The sequence below is a fragment of the Schistocerca nitens genome, chromosome 2 (assembly GCF_023898315.1).
Source record: "Schistocerca nitens isolate TAMUIC-IGC-003100 chromosome 2, iqSchNite1.1, whole genome shotgun sequence".
Classification (NCBI taxonomy): domain Eukaryota; kingdom Metazoa; phylum Arthropoda; class Insecta; order Orthoptera; family Acrididae; genus Schistocerca; species Schistocerca nitens.
The window spans coordinates 768,656,632-768,674,541 of NC_064615.1; the positions used below are offsets into that span (position 1 = coordinate 768,656,632).

At 38.8% G+C, this 17,910-nt stretch overlaps 1 protein-coding gene across 1 annotated transcript in view; it reads left to right on the forward strand.

The window, feature by feature from the left end:
- The window catches only part of LOC126237009 (E3 ubiquitin-protein ligase TRIP12), a 236,317-nt gene that overhangs the window by 13,990 nt on the left and 204,417 nt on the right, over positions 1–17,910 (forward strand). The window contains exons 2-4 of the mRNA XM_049946736.1: positions 7,141–7,269; positions 7,970–9,072; positions 13,269–13,478. Of these exons, the coding sequence (XP_049802693.1) occupies positions 7,184–7,269; positions 7,970–9,072; positions 13,269–13,478 (1,399 nt within the window). The 5' untranslated portion in view covers positions 7,141–7,183. The remainder of the gene's footprint in view (positions 1–7,140; positions 7,270–7,969; positions 9,073–13,268; positions 13,479–17,910) is intronic.

Below are 17,910 nucleotides of genomic sequence, written 5' to 3' on the forward strand. Positions count from 1 at the left end.
ACATACACTTCATAAGCATATGTGGGAATATTTGAGGCACAAGAAAAAGCCTTAGAATGTCATTGTGAGAGGATGATACTTCCATAAAATAGAATGTTGTGCAATAGTAGAAAGGATCCAACACGTTATGCCTAATCTTTATTGATTATGTAATAATAAGGGGTGAGACAGAAGTGGAGCTAACAGTCAAACTATCTATCTGTTACTAAGAATTCATGGCAGTGGGTTGTAAAATAACAGTAAACACAACAGTATGTTGTGTGTCAAGCAGAAATTCTCCATCCAATAATTGAAAATGAAGTGGAGATTGGGAAGCATTATCTCATCAGGCAATACTATATGTGAAGACATTGACTACAGAATACAAAAAGCTCCCAAATTCTACCATGTAGTATGTCCAATAATTTGTAATGAAACATTTCCATAGACTTCTTGGTCATATTGACTTATGGAACGAACACAGCAGCCATTATTCGGTGAGCATAAAGTGATCTGTTGACAACAGAAATTGTAAGTTAAGAATGGATAAAATAAAGAATGAATATATGACAACTGCTAGGATTTGAATGACGCCAGTTGCAGTATTTGAAATAAAACAATGAAAATAATATACTTATGGAAGAGGCTAGGAGGAAGATGTCATGATAGCTATGAGAAGCAAGTCTTAAAGACATCAAAAGTAGGCACTTCAAGTTCATGAACAAAAATTATAGATGAACTCACCATTGTGGAAGGGTCTCATGGATAATTATGCCCAGCTTGCTGTAACGAACATGTTGTGGTGATCAAATACCATTACATTAGAACCTGTTTCAGGATAGTGCAGTTGTGCCACATCAGAGGTATTAGTCTATGATCGTGTGCTTCACTTCTTTCACCCTGCGTAGATACAGTTGTGACATATGCTGTTTTGCAATCTGTACAGTTTGTCAGGAAGATGCTCAAATTGAGAGAAATGGGAAGTAAAAGATTTAAGTAAAAACATTCTTTGCAAACATCAGGGACAACCTGAGTTGCACACAATTGCCCTGTGTGGCGTTGAACTGGCTAGTGCCTAAAGCACAGAAGTCATCCTGAAGCATTTGCTTGGACATTCTTAAACATTTCCTATGTTGGTGATTACCTCTGGATTTCTGTCATGATTATATGATTGTATGTAACATATTGTCATACTGATATTATTAATTGTGCACTCTGAAATATGAATGGGTATCAGAGACAGAAACATACCTAACGGCACCAACACTTAACTTTAAATAGGTCAGTGGAACTATTATGTTCTTTGACACTCATTCTTATAATTTGTTTTAAAAGCACTGAACACATTTATTTGCTGAACAATTCACTTATCCTGTACAGTCAAATTGTGAATGCCCAACTTAATTCCTTGATCCAATTTCCTCAAATTAACCGTCATCTGTTTGCTTTGGGAAATGAAGCTACCTCGGTCTACAGGTGTTACTGTGACACAGATCTTCACCCAGCACTCACTGTAAATAGTTTGCAGCTGCTCTCCTACCAGGCACTTGCACATATACATATCTACTTCATTCCTCTGGCAGCAGGTGCTCAGCCTTGTTGCATGCATGATCTGATAGTGCATGGCTAGTGTTGGGGTCCCCAAGCAGAAGTTGAAACTGTGCAGTGTATTAGCACTGAAGCATTAACACTACATGGTGTGCGGCAAATTCTGCTTAAGCCAACACTATGCAAGGCCCTGTTGCACAACCTTTAGCGTTGAGGAGATCACTGTTTCTGAAAGAAGCACATTTTATGTTATGATATCTTGGGTTTAGGAACTAAAAGCTTCCCAGGAAGCAAAGCTTCACTAGTGACGGGACATTAGACCATAGTAGCTATGGTTGTCCTTCCACCTCCGTGTCCATCGGGTACTGGTATTCCCATGGGTTTGAAGAGCATGGAGAGCTAATAAGGTTTATTACCACTGAGCGAGGTGACGCAGTGGCAAGACACTTTTCACATTTGAATGGGTAGCAATATAAATCTCATCCAGTCATCCAGATATAGGTTTTCCATATTTTCTGTCAATCCAAGATTCATTCTTTAAGGACTGAGCAATACATTTCTGTAGTTTGTTTCTTCCACTATACATATTTTGTTTAATTAATCCAGGTCATTGTAAGAGGCTTCAAATATGGGAATTTGTTGTCCCCATTTGCAAATTTGGCGCTGCAGTCGTGGACTGTGCGGCTGATCCCGGTGGAGGTTAGAGTCCTCCCTTGGGCATGGGTGTGTGTGTTGGTCCTTAGGATAATTTAGGTTAAGTAGTGTGTAAGCTTAGGGACTGATGATGTTAGCAGTTAAGTCCCATAAGATTTCACACACATTTTCTTGCAAATTTGTTTGACAGTAGTTGCTCACAAGTTTCCAACCAAGCTTTTCAGATCACTGATAAAATTGGCTTCTTATTCCAGCGTCAGTCTCTCCTATATTATAGAGATGAATTTAAATGGAAAAAATACACTATGTGATCAAAAGTAACAGAGCACCTCCAAAGACTTACATTTTTCATATTAGGTGTGTTGTGCTGCCACCTAATGCCAGGTACTCCATATCAGCAACCTCAGTAGGCATTAGACATCTTGAGAGAGCGGAATGCGGCACTCCACAGAACTCACAGACTTCGAATGTGGTCAGGTTATGGGTGTCACTTGTGCCATATGTCTGTAAGTGAGATTTTCACACTCCTAAACATCCCTAGGTCCACTGTTTCCGAAATCATAGTGAAGTGGAAATGTGAAAGGACACGTACAGCAGAAAAGCGTACAGGCTGACATCGTCTGTTGACTGACAGAGACTGCCGACAGTTGAAGAGGGTCGTAATGCAGACATCCATCCAGACCATCACACAGGAATTCCAAACTGCATCAGGGTCCACTGCAAGCACTATGACAGTTAGGCGGGAGGCGAGAAAACTTGGATTTCATTGTCAAACGGCTGCTTATAAGGCACACATCATGCCGGTAAATGTCAAACGACACCTCGTTTGGTGTCAGGAACGTAAACGTTGAGCGATTGAACAGTGGAAAGATGTAGTGTGGAGTGATGAATCATGGTACACAATGTGGCGATCTGATGGCAGGGTGTGGGTATGGTGAATGCCCGGTGAAAATCGTGTGCCAGTGTGTGTAGTGCCAACAGTAAAATTCGTAGGCGGTGATGTTACGGTGTGGTCGTGTTTCTCCTGGAGGCGGCTTACGCCCCTTGTTGTTTTGCATGGCACTATCACAGCACAGGCCTACATTGCTGTTTTAAGCACTGTCTTACTTCCCAATGTTGAAGAGCAATTAGAGGATGGCAATTGCATCTTTCAACACGATCGAGCACCTGTTCGTAATGCACGGCCTCTGGCGGAGTGGTTACACAACAACAACATCCCTGTAATGGACTGGCCTGCACAGAGTCCTAATGTGAAGCCCAGACTTCATGCCAGGCCTCATCACCTAACATTTATACCTCTCCTCAGTGCAGCACTCCATGAAGAATGGGATGCCATTCCTCAAGAAACAATCCAGCACTTGATTGAACGTATGCCTGCAAGAGTGGAAGCTGTCATCAAGGCTAAGGGTGGGCCAACACCATATTGAATTCCAGCATTACCGATGGAGGGTGCCACGAACTTGTAAGCCATTTTCAGCCAGGTGTCCGGATACGTTTGATCTCACAGTGTATAGCTTTGGTGAAGAAACAATCCTCCTTAAGTAGAAAAGCACGAAGTTTACATGAGAGACAATAAACTATCTAGAATACCTGATACATTTCATGCAGATTCTAAATTTGTATTGTAGTGCTATAAAGTTTCAGAAGTTATCAAAGAGTGAGAAAAATAAATTGCTTTTTAGAAACCTTAATTATGGCAGATATGTGGAACTGCTTTTGTATTTATCGAGGATTTTTTTTTCTTACTGCCAGTCCCCAACAGTCTGTCTTTCATTCTCATACCATCCGTTTAATTCTCACCAGACGTGGGTTCTGGGTGACTTTTTCATAAGTTTCCCCATTTCCTAAACCTTGCCATTCCTTTTCCTTTATCCCTCTTCCTTCCCCTTGAACCCTTCTGCCACAAGGAGGAGCCACTGGCTCCAAAAGCTTGCGTGTTTTCCTTAATTGTTAACGTTTTTGTTCCTACCACTGCTTGGTGAGTGGTTGTTTTTTTTTATTAGCTGTCATAATTCGGCTTTTGATTGGGAGGAGAAAAGAATTGCTATTGACTTGTGCAACACAGCTGTGATCGTAAAATGAAATACTATATAAATCTTATATAGGTGCAAAAGTATGCATAGATACAAGCACAAGCACAAGCACTAAGAGCCAGGGAGTATACTGGAAGGTAATAAATGTCTAGTAGATAGATAAACAATGAACAGACTGTTGCAATGCTTGGACTCAGAAGTTTAACGACCTAAATTTTAAAGAGGTAACTTTGCAAACAAGAAAGAAAGAAAAGAGTAAAAGATGCTGTGTGACAGCTTTGAAATGTAGCGGCATTGAAATCGGGACACTGGTTGGTGCACTGAAGAATATTGAGTGAAATTGTTGACAGTTATTTGTTGCTGTTTGTCAAAGCATAATCTGTATCACTTCGGGCTGGGGGGGCTACCTTCATAGAGTCGGATGTTATTGAATTTAGCATATGTTAAAATTTAGGAGTAAGTAAGAAACACGTATTTTTTGTTTCCTCCAAAAAAATTCCTGCCTCGAGATAGGAGCCTCCAAAGATGACACTGCGAATTTTGGAAAAATTTTTGAAATGCTGTATCTCTGTAACAGTTTTGCATATTTTGTTAGTTTTTTTATTTGAAAGATAATTGCTTTATGATTACAATGGTAGCATCTGTCTGGACATATCTGTCAAAGTTCTTTTATTGTCGCCTTTTCAATTTTTTTATAATTTACAGAAAATTTTTTTTTTTCAAAAATGCCAGTCCAGGAAAGATAGATATTTTTTTTTCTGTTGATTAGTACCACATTGTACATATATTGTCTGTAAAGGAGAGCTTCCACTTCTAAGTAGGACAGGTTTTATTTTTTTAAAAAAACCTTTTTTAACTTTAAAGGGTAATGTATGTCTTAACTGAAGTTGTTTCTTACGAATTTCGTTGTTACAATGTTTATTTTTATTGTCTTTGTTGCAGTTATTTCTTTTCGCTCTCATTGTTCCAGATATTTCTTACCCTTGTTGTAGTTCCTTGTCAGTTTTTGTGTCATCATTGTTCATTGCAGTTTTCTGTATTGTAGTTGTTCTGGCCGTGCGGTTCTAGGTGCTGCAGTCTGGAACCGCGAGACTGCTACAGTCGCAGGTTCGAATCCTGCCTCGGTCATGGATTTGTGTGATGTCCTTAGGTTAGTTAGGTTTAACTAGTTCTAAGTTCTACGGGACTAATGACCTCAGAAGTTGAGTCCCATAGTGCTCAGAGCCATTTGAGCCATTTTTTGAAGTTGTTCAGTACAAATCTGTTTACTGATGAGGCTTCTAAGTAATCTGAGACCACCCAGTGAGTTCAGTGTTTTTGTGAGGAATTTTCCAGTTGACATTGACTGGGGCCACAGGAAAGTGAAGTGTGCTGACTATTTGCATTTCAATAAAAGAGTGATATATAACACAAACAAAAAAACAGATTTTGTTCAGGTTGGGAATAAGTGTTCTCATTTGAAGACTCTGTTTCAAAGTGAAAATGTTTCCAGTGACGACTTTTTGCATTCTAAATGTTTTGACAGAATAACAACAATGATAGTATCTGAACAAGGTGAAGCCTCCCATGATGCAGATGTAGATTTTGCATCAGTAGAGGAAGAATTAAATAGCCTGAATCAGTCAACTACAGAGGTAGGTGTTAGTCCTGTTAACAAACTGTGGTCAGTGAAGTAGAGTCATAAGCCCTATGCATCAAGAAAGTACAGAGAAATTACTAAAGCTATGGATGAATACACTACAGCAAACTGATCGCCCTCTTCAAAGTAGAAATTCCATATTCAGAAGAAATTGAACCAAAGCACTCTTGCACCTCTTGCCAGGAATTTTTCACTAAAATCGATTCACCTGTTGAATATTGTGCATTCTACAGTGAGTAGGTGCAAGTTGCAACTATTATTCCAGAGTCATTTTCAAAGAAAACAATTTTGAATCACATTCCATCAGTATAAAAGTATGTAGTAGACAAATCAAGAAATGTGAGGTCTGTAAAAGGAGTCTCTTTAAGACCAGATCCCTATTATGGTCATCCAGTAGAAGCAGGTAAAGCTCAAATAGTGCTGTCATTTTATCTGGAAGATAAATGGGACTGTTCTTACCAGAGTGCCAACAGAAGACACACTATAACAGTAACAGTTGAAAGTCAAAAAGTTGTGAAAGGGAAGAGGTACATGACTCGCCATATTAGAGGAACTTTCGGTACTTATAAGAGCAGCTGTACAACTTCACATATTGGAAGATCAGAATTTTATGCACTATGACCTTAGTGGGTAGTTCCACACCCACCTAGAGATGTCTGTTTATGTCTGTACTGCATGAATTTTGAACTTGTGTGGTAATTTTGAATAACTTACTGGAGCATGTGACATGAGACACCTTGGTTGGGCGTGTGAAGTCATTAGTAGTCTGTGATGTAAAGTAGGAGGCTTGTTTGTTTAGAGAATGTGGTGACTGCTCTGGAAAGGGAGGATGTTTCAGGCATTTGTGTAGTCATGAGTTACAATAAAACAGTTGACAGGAAGTGTTTTATACACACATTGAAATGCAAAATAATGTTTATTTTATATTGTTGCAGTGTACATCTTTTTATCCATTCAGAAATTTTTTTTTGTGCATATAACACACAACCTGCTGTCTAATTTTGGTATTGTCGTAGCTGTGTTCTGATGGAGAAAAATAATATAGATTACTTTAGTAGGTACAGCTGTAATGAATTATATTAAACTAATGTGAATAGCTGTAAGTTGTTAGACATTTTAAGGAATATTCTCTCTCTCTCTCTCTCTCTCTCTCTCTCTCTCTGTGTGTGTGTGTGTGTGTGTGTGTGTGTGTGTGTGTGTGTGTGTGTGTGTGTGTGTGTGTGTGTGGTTTTTTCTTATGTATAATGGTAGTATATACTAATTTTTTTTCTTTATGTTTTTTCTCAGGCATAGTTTGATTGTGGCATGACCAAGTCCACGCAGAGCGTCTATGGCCGAGCAACCTAACTGTGTTCCCGGGGGGTCAGAGTTGCTTCTCAGTACAGCCGGGGCTGCCACTAGGCGTAACACCAATAAGTATGTATGCATATTCTTCGTATGGTAATAGCTTTCCTGGCCCGATGTAAGAGACAGCCAGAAGGCCCTTATCTGGTCAGTTAGATATCCACTATTTATTTTCCGTTACTTATGTTTAGCAGAGTAAAGCAGTTTTAACAGGTACACCTGTTTTCACCACTCTCCACTTTTTCAGTTCCTTTCCCCGTGCAGCAATTTGACAGAGAAACAAATACCTAATGTCTCTTAGTGTTTAGGATTTAGGATGCAAGTGTACGTGGTTCTTGCACTAGATAATGACATGTCAGATGCCCTTTCCACTGGTTTTAGGCTCTGGTATATAGCTGTTGACATGCTTGTTTCACTTTCTTGTGGTTTTTAGCAAAAGAACATATTTCACTAAAGGTTTCATAGTGAGTCAGTCACTTGATTTAGGGATTTACTAGATACATTGTTTATCCCTCAGATTGAAAGTTATATGTGTGCAAGAGTAAGATATTTTACTCCAGTAGCTGAATTGTTTTTGAAAGTTTCCGGGTAACATGTAAGTATGAAGTTTTGCATACCCTTTATTAACTATTGCAAACAAACAGAAATAAAATCCTTAATAGTGTACGTACAATACATTATTATTTAAGAGACACAGTTTAATATGCACATAAAATTAAATGCATAGTTTAAGGATTTTCCTTTCTAAAATAAGCTTTTCTTTTTCATCCAGGAGTACAGTCAAGTCAGCTTCAAGAAAGCGTGGGGGATCTGCCGCTCATCATCCAGCTAGCTCAAAACGTTCAAAGTGTTTTGACGAGACAGGAGAATTTGTACCATTTGAATTACATACTGTGAGAAAAAGTAAGGAATTTGCTACGGCGCCTGCAAGATCTAGAGGCAGTGGCAGGCCCGATAGTCCGGGTGTCACAGGGCGTAGTAATAAGGGGTCTGCATCGGGCCACAGACCTATTGTTGCCAGAACTGAAATTATTGAAACACAGGAGACGCCGCCAAAACAAGAACGTGTTGGTACAAGTGGAGGAGGAAAGGGCCACGATAAGCCTTCTAGAGTTAGGGGGCGAACCAGGGTAACCGATTTATCTGTGGAAAGTGGTGCTTCAACAGTGTATTCTTGCTCCTCTGTTGGAGACACTGTCAACCAATCACCTTGTTCTGGAAGTTTAAGTTCAGTCGGCTGTAGAACCAAGAGTCATTTGGAAACTGTCCAGCCGGACACCCAGAAACGACGTGTGTCAGGAACCAGAACCTCTTCTCGTTTGGCATCTGTAACTGCTGAAGCTCGCAGTTCTCGGTCAAGTTCCCTTGCATCTTATCCAGGGGAGGAGACACCTTCAGGAACCCCACCAGTACAAAATCTTTCACAGAAGTCAGGCAGAAAGCCAGCATCTGTTACTTCTTATATAAGTTTTAAGACTGCACCACATTCGAAACGTCCTACTTCTCATTCAGAGGCCTCATCCAAGACTAATTCTGGATCAGTAAAGAATCGTAGAGCTTTGAAAGAAAGCAAAGGTGAGAAAATCGTTGAGAAAAAGTCAAGAGAATCCTCTAGAGTTGAAACTGTTGTTGCCTCTAGTAAAGAGAAATACAACGGCAACAATAATTTGGCATCAGTTACAATAAGCAGTCAAGAGACAGTGAAGCTGAAGAAAGGAACAGCAACACTTGACAATAAGAGGCAAGCAGCTCGAAAATCTCAGGCTAAGGAAGGAAGCACTTCTCAGTCAGCTCCTGTAAAGAACATTTATAAAACAAAAAAAGTCTTGGATGCACAGCAGTCTTCAGGATCTGCATGTTCTCAGAAAGTTACAGGTTAGCAATGTTTGTTTTACTTTTAAAACTGTAACTGTAAAAATATTATAGACTGTGTTCTGTCATTCCTCAGACTTCATACTTCATTAAGTACTTTGTCACAGTTACACACATTGGGTTTACTATAATGTGGAAACATTATTTTCCACATGTGTTCTACTCAGAGAGGGGAGAAACCATTAGTGAAAAGATAGCAGTATATATTGAAAATAGGGTAATATAAAGGTGCTGATGGAAAAATAAATGTATGAGAATTAATCAACAGTAAATTATGAAAATGGGAATGTTCTGCACCGTGACTATAATGTGGTTGGTTGGTTTCACATTGGCTATTTACATTTACTGCTGCACCCCAATCCTGCAGTTTTTTCTTCAGTAGGCTGTTTCTTTTGTAGCATTTGTTTATTTTCCCTCTTCGTGTTAGTTTTTGTCTACTCTGTGGCTGTTACAGTCTTGTCCGTTGTTTCCTTATCACACTCGATAACAGTGTCCTAGATACTTTCCACTTTCAAGTATTCATATCAGATATCCACTGTTGATTTACTTGTCACATTTTCTAGTCTCTCATGGTTAATGCTACTGAGGTGACTTGTTTTAACCTCGAATTTTAATTTTCTTTCGCAGTTGAGTTGTATTTGTTAGTGTCTGCTACTGCCCAGTGTGTACATATTTTTGTGCCGTTATTTGACTGCACTTTCATTTTGAGATGATATTCCTCGAAATGGTACCTTTGAAAATTCAAATTTCTTATGATAATCCCTTGTATTTTGAATGTATAGTTAGTGTGTAGTGGTATTCTTTATTGAGGCCATTGCATTATTGTTTTCAGACATCTTTGCTGAACCTCTCTTCCTATTAAACTTCTTCCCAGCATTGTTATTTGACTGTTTCATAATTGAGATGAAGGTTCAGGGAAAGAGAGGGGGGAGGGGGTACTGAGAATGAGAAACTGAGGAAACAGATTCACCTAGGGAATACTTTTTCGACAATGTTGGCTCTGTACCTGTGGTCTGTTCTGAGTGTCTACAAAAGTAGTAAGAGATGTACAGAAATAAGTTGCACTTAAATATCTTTTTCAATTTAAATTTACAATGCCTTATTGATATATTGACTGCTACTAATTAGGTGTTGATATGAAGGAAAACCACAATACTGATGGCTAGTACATTGTTGTATTGTTTGATTTTTAAGGTTGGTAATGACCTGGGATGAAATGACTAACTTTCCTATGTCTGTACACATTACCAAGCCAGAAAAAGAGAGCATAGTAATCGAAAAGTGGTTTATAATTGAATCCTGTATGGTTTGAAACACAAACGTCACCAGAAAATGTGCCTCACAGACACACAAGGAATGGTTAGCTCTCAGTTAGCTTGTTGAATAGATGTTCATGGACTACATGCAAATCTCTGCTAAATTGCTAAATGCTCTTTACTTCTGAATGAAAACACAGGTATGACCTGTGATGGATTTTTCTGTACATGTACGGCCAATGGTTTTTAACTGCCTTTGACATTGTCTAATGCTTTGAACTGGAGGAGGTCCAGTGCTATACTCTCAGCAAAAACAGTCCTGCAAGTTATAGCTGAATTGAAAGAAAGGATACAAAATGCTTTCTGTGGCTCTATTTTAATTTACGTAGAGGATACAGTTTTTGAAATTGGTTAAATGGTTTTGAAACACCTTGTATATTAATTGAATATTTTGTGTTTATTATAAATAGTGATAGAAACAATTTGATACAATAAAAGTATGAAGAAGGGAAAAAACTTATACAGGTAAGTGTTGGTTTTATCAAAACTTTTATCGTTTTCATTTCGTGTTTGTTTTGCCCAACTCATGGATTGAATTGCGGATAGTTATTAATAGCAGTGACATTAAGGAACTAATAACAGATAAAGTATATGGAGCAAACAAACACTATGAAATGGTGTTTTGAATAGAAATGATTAAAAGAAGAGAAAAATAATGAAAATGGTAACTGAAATATTTTTATTGAATGTCTATGGAGGAAGAAAACTTTCCAAAAACTGGAATAATGCTGCCATTGCTATACATAAATAAGAAAGGAGACAAAGTATATCAATCTCCTCTCAATAATGTAAAGTATGGTGTTTAAAATTATCTGTTGCATAGAAAGTAATTAGGTCTTTAATCAGACAAAAAATGCTGACTTTGAATGTAGTTGTAGCACAGTGGGCCACTAGTAAATAGTGAAACAAATTTTAGAACAGGGTAATGAATGTGACTAATTACATCACTAAAGAATCAGAAATTTTGAGACAGTATTGATACAGTTCCTGCACTAACAGCCCTTTAGAAACAACGAGTTGACTCGTGCATAAAGTTAAAATGTTGTAGAAGACCTATGTTAATGTTATTCTTCCTCTGTAAGTGTGAATAGTGCTATCCAGAATAGAGAGAGGAGTTGGTAGAGTAGGTTTCATACCACCAACACTATTTTCCTCTGTTCTAGAGGAAGTTTTCACGTGCCTCAACAGTGAAAAAGATCAAAGTTTGAAATTCAGTTAAGTGTCTAAAACATCACTGCATAAGAAAATAATAAAATCATGGAACCATTTAATTAGTTTTTACATTTAGAGCAGTTGAAGAGTACTACATGCTCCAGAAAAAAACTCAGAAGAGGAAAAATAGCCTGCAGTGGTGTTGGTAAACTAAACAAGATTATAAAAACCATACTTCAAGTCTGTGTTAAAGTGAAAATTTAGAATTGACGTGTTATTTTTTTGATATCTGGGAGTGAGAAATGGACATAAATTGAGAGAACTACTGGAAAACTGCGGGTTGTCAATGGACAATGACGAGTTGCAGGTTCAGAATTATTAGGAGAGACAGGAAAACAAACCTATAAATCAGGGAACAGACTGGAGTGGAGGAGAAAATTATGGCTGTAATGAAAATGAAATGAGGTAGGTGACAGATGTAGCCAGATAAAGAGATAGTTGGTAGACAGATAGCAACCATGCAAATGCAACAGTGATGCATGTAATTAAAGACCATGATATTGTAAGTCTTGAGGTGGTCTTCATCCAGCAGTCAGTTTTCATCATTTGTTTTTAATTTCTAACTAATCACCTGACCCGAACGGATGCTTTCTTTCAAAATGAGACAGATTTCCTTAGTGTTATTTCAGTTATAGCACGCATTTGAGGAATGTTGGTATTACACTTCATGATCATGAAAATTGTTTTAAGCCTTGGGTTCAATATATGGTATTTATTTATTTACTTATGTATTTACTTATCTATCCTCCCATCCACAAACCCCCCCCCCCCTCCCCCCTCCCCACCCACACCAAAAGTTTGTCGGGCAATGGAGTTGGATCAGTAGTGTGGTGTGCTCAGTCCTTACATTCAGTTGATGTGGCAGTGAGTGTAACGTCATATCCTCTACTGGAATGATTGATGTTAGTACTTGTAGCTGTAAATTTGAGATGTTATATTATTTCCTATTTTACTCGTGGGGAAGCGTAACTGTGAAGTAAACAGTAAATTGTTGCAAGATTTTCTCTGCTGTAAAAGACAAAGTGAGATTGTTGACTGTACAGTTTGTTGGGGTGACATTTTTTATTAGGAGTCGAGGAGGAACTGACATTATAGCTCATTAAGTCAAACAAAATGTTCTTTAGACTAAATCCTTGATACTCAAAAGTTTGTGACCACTTATTACAACACAAGTCCAGAGTTTTAGGCTGCTGAATTGAACTACTTAATTAAAAGTTTACTACATGCTATGGACAAACTAATAAAGGACCTCACAGAAGCAAAATTTATTTAAATGATGATTGACTCTTCTCACCTCGCAGATTTTAAAACTAGTTCCTTTACTTATTGGGTTTCACCGTCCAAATAAAAGTATTGTAGTTTGAATCTTGGAGTTGGTGTATTTTGATGTAGAATCCCTAGAGAATATGTATTTGATGCACTGGGATATTTGTGATGATAAAACGGTAGTAGCAACTTCAGCTGAGAACACACAGATTTTGGAAGAAAGAATGGGTAAGTTACAGTATTTATAACAACATTGTTACACAGATATTCAGTAAATTCAAGAGGGTGCTGATCACTTTTGCATGATTAAACTTGGGGATTCGCTACTTAAATGCCTGCTGTCAGCTTGAATTTTGCTAGCTTTTAGTTGTGTAGTTAGAGTAATAGGCGCATTTTTATTTCCAGAACCTGTTGCTGAACTGAAGTACCCCCTCAGAAATCGCATTAGACTTAGTGAACAAAATTTGCTGTTGCCGGGATCAAGTGACAGTAGCAGTGGCAACAGCAGCAACACAAGTATTTGTTACACGCCTCCCTCATCTGCTTTGTTGCCTCGCCGCGTCACTGTGGTTCCCAAGAAGAAAGCCAAAGTTGGTGAAAGCTCCAAAAATTTGGGTATGTTTCCTAACGCAACCCATGTGGCCACATTTTGTTCAAGGAATTACTATTAGAGTTCTTATATTTCCCTGAACCTCGTAATTTGGCTTTTCACAAACCTCATTTCTGTGGTCCATGTAATCTATTTTCCAGTCTTTGCTAATTATTTTTACCTCTTGTCTCCATTCCAGTAACAAGTACAAATTTTATGTATACAATCTTTGTGAAATTGATGTTACAACATTGCTGGCCATAATAATTGCATTGCCAAGGAGGATAGCAAATAACAAGATTTTTACCTATTGTGTGTGTACAGTAAAGTAGAAAGAATACATGATAAAATGTCTAGTGATTTAGGCATATATTGTGGGGTGGGGGAGGGGGGAGGAATTTAGTATATACAGCTCTAACATGGATGGTCATAGTTGGACTGAACCAACATGGCAGTTAAGAGTATGTCATTCTGTGCTGCTTCAACTCTCTGCCAGAATGTGTCAATTGTAAAGGCTGGTGAGTGGTAGGACGCTAGTCACTTGGCAGCCCATTAACAGATGTTTTCAATGGATGGGATGTTGGATGAATGTGCTGGCCATGGTAACAGTCGAGCACCCTTCGAATTGAGGTAGGACAGAACAACACGGTTTATGTACGGTCTTTAGTTACATTGACAAAAGATATCATAGATACATTGAAATACGGCATAGTTACCACTCGTAACACTTCAGACATGTAATGCCTGCTGTTCAAATTACCGATTATGTCAACAATAGGAGATGGTATTGTGTACCGTGTGGTGTCCCATACTACCATGCCAACCTGGGAACATCCACTCTAGCAGCACCTGTTCTCCTTGGAACTTACACAAATGAATATTTCCATCTAATGCTTTAAGCAGATCCAGGACGTATCTGAAAAGTGTGTATGCATGTGTGTGCGTGTGATTGTGTGTTTACTTGTCTTTCTGCAGACGAGCCCACTTTCTGACTCAGTATGTCTGTTCTCTCAGGTGCTAGTTGTATGGGGCCATTGAGACACTGAATAATGGTGAAAATGACCCTCCTGGGCTCCTCGATTCCATAATCACGCAACAGTCATGGTCAGAGCGAGCAGAAATATCCTACAACAAGAAACTGCATTCTTGTAGGTCGCAATCTTCTGCTGTTGAGTTCCAACACACTTTGATAGACATTTCTTCTTCTCATGTGAGGTGTTACATAATCGTCTTGTAAGTAACCAATATTCTAAGGTTATTCTCGAGTGAGTAACTAGCTTCAAAATTTTTCTTTGCAAGCAGAATATAGGTGGCGTTGTTGCTGTTACTCAGCAAACAAATGTTTAGGATGGCGGGGATGGTAGCAGTAGTGTATAGGGGCTGCACAAAATATGGGGGGACAACACATTACCATGCCTAATACAATGTAGCAAACATGTTGGCATTCATAACAGCTGTCAGTCATCTCAGAGTGGATAAACACAGGTCCTGTATGGTTTTCAAGGGAATTTGATTCTACTGTTCCTGAAAAATAGTGGAAAAGTGAAGTAATGATGATAGAGGTGATCACACACACTTCTCTCCAAAAGTAGACCACACAGGTCTAATATTGAGCTCAGGAGACAGGGGGCCGCAAGAGAAATGATAGTTCATCCTCATGCTCACAAAACCAGGTCATAGCTATGTAAACAGGGCCTCTATCATTTTCGTTCAAAGCATCACTGTTGGGGGGAACAAATACCATGGGATGGACCTGACTGGCCAAAATGGTCATGTAATCCGTGACAGTAATGCAACCTTCCAGAGTAACCTTGAGGCCCATGGAATACCATATATGGCTGTCCAAATCATAACTGAACCTCACCGTGTTTCACTCTTGGGATGTAGACTCAGCCACAACTTGGGAACAGCGTGAAACAAGACACATTCTTCCATTGCTCCATAGTCAAGGTTTTATGGCTTCGGCATCACGTTTTCCTGTTATGGGCATTTGCGTTACTGAATGAATGGTTCCAGAATTATAGCTCGCCCTGCAATCTCCCGATTGTGGAGTTTGCTTCTTGTTGTTTTGCTGCTGATAGGCATTCAGTTCTGCAGTCTCTTTTGCAGATGTCCTCCTCTTATTTTTCGTAACAATCGTTTGATGATCATCTGTAATGATCACTTAACACACACTTTCATCCAGGTCCTGACTTAAAGGATGATTTTGTGCTTTCCCTGTATGCAGTATAAATCTTACAAGGTAAACTCCCCATAACTCTCTTCTCAAATTTAGTGGTAAGTTGGCCCATTTAGTAGTCAATCAAAAACTGAACACAGATCAAGCATGTAAAGAGGATGGTAGTGACTGAACTGCAGAAGAAAGAAGAAAAATAGAAACGGTGAATGGTCCACATTTAATATGTGCAATATCGAGCAATGGTAGCAATTGTGGTTGTGGGATCACGGTGTTGGACTGCAACGTGGGAGATCTGTGTTCAAATCTCACCCGGTCCTATTATTATTATTATTATTATTATTATTATTATTTTGTTCACAAAATATCTAACTTTCCGACCGATCACTGACATGGCTATTCGCTGTATTGAAATTTGTGTGTGTGTCATGGTGTTATGTCAGTTTCCAACAGCCACGTGTAATGAAGGGACCTCCAGACATATGTAGCTCCTATTTGGTCTACACAGGTACCACAAGCTATGTGTGTTGCGTTCCGTTTTGGAAGTTTTGACTCTTGAATTCCTTCATTGTAAGAATAGTTCACACCTGTTTATTTGTGTTTTCATTTCTGTGAGAGGTCTGCCCAGCATCTCGTCTGCTCTCACTATTCATCACAGAATATGAGTCGTGCTAAGAATATATTACCGTTGCAAGTAAATGTGATGACTAGTGAGAGCAGGTGAGATAGCGCATAAACTTCTCACAGAAATGAAAACAACAAATAAATGGGTGTGAACTATGTTGCAAAGGGGGTATTAAAGAGTCAAAATTTCCAAAATGGGATGCAAGAGGCATAACATAAGATACCTGTCTAGAACAAATACGAGGTATGTACGTCTGGCGGTCCCTTCGTTATACGTTGCTGTTCCACTATACTGTGAACAGACAAGTCAATGAATGGACAGAAAGTTCGTAATTTTGTGGAGACAAAGAGAATTGAACCGAGGGAGATTTGAACCCGGATCTCCCGTGTTGCAGCCCAATACCATGACCACACAACCACGATGACTGTTGCTCAATATCGCAGATACTGTTTCTATTTTTCTTTATTTTTCCACAGTTGAATATACCTTATTCCTGTTCTCATGCTTGATCTGTGACCCATTTTTGACGGGCTATCCAATGGGCCAGCTTACCACTAAATCTAAGGAGGATGCAATGAGGAGTTTCCCTTGTTAGATATGGTGCGTCTTGAAGCACTGAACATATTGGCTTCCTTCGTTACGAAGTACCCACCATATGAACACCAACAATTTGCTCATGTTCGAATTCACTTAGCTCTGACATAATGCTCTCACAGTTATACAGAACACTTTTCTGACCATGACTGGCTTTTGCAACATATTGAGGACATTGCACAAGTTTGTGGCCAAATACAGTAGTGCAACATGCAAACTTGGCTAGTGTCTGTATTTATGTGCAAGTGGGCATTTCTTGCACTGTTTTTTTGCCCAATCCCTGTACATTACAATACTCTTTAAAAGTGGAGGACTGTCACACACTACACATATTTTACATGTCACTGAATGAAGTGCTCATTTAAGACAGAAACAGAATGTACAGTATTTATCACCTTAGCTGCTCACGGTGCAACACCTGTAAAACTAACTTCCTTGGAGATGTTGCTGTTTTCCGCAGTGATGTCTTGATTCATCATCTGCTGCTTCAATCATGAATGATAATACCAACTCTGTTTGGATCTGTACTTACTGATTGTGTTATGTTTTCAGTTTCCATGTCTTATCAGTGTCTCCCTTCCAGTAGTCATCACACACTTTCTTAGTATGATATATTGCCTTTCAAGTCTTCTAATATGATAAGAGTACAAGCAAATAATTCTGTAGCAGAACCAAAGTAGCCGTGTAATCTAATGGTCAGCATTATTTGTTAGTTTCGTTAGTAACGCTGAAGCCCTGGATTGGATTCTGGGCGACCACGTATTTTTTCCGCTGATGAAAGGCTATGAACAAAGACACACACACAAGGCCAAGTGAAAAGCTGCTTGAATATGAAAGCAGTGAAGTGAAATCTATCTGCAAGACACCAAAGTAGTGTATTGAATGGCTTGCACCAGTCAAGGTGACTTGCAAGGTTTATTTACTATAGCAAAAGCTTCAGCATTTATTTTTATGGCTTAGGAAGTGAAATGCTTAATGATGACCATGGATATTAGTGTGTCCAAGATTCCAGACCAATTCTGTAAGAGTTTGGCATAGGTAGTATGGTGGCAGTAGATATAGA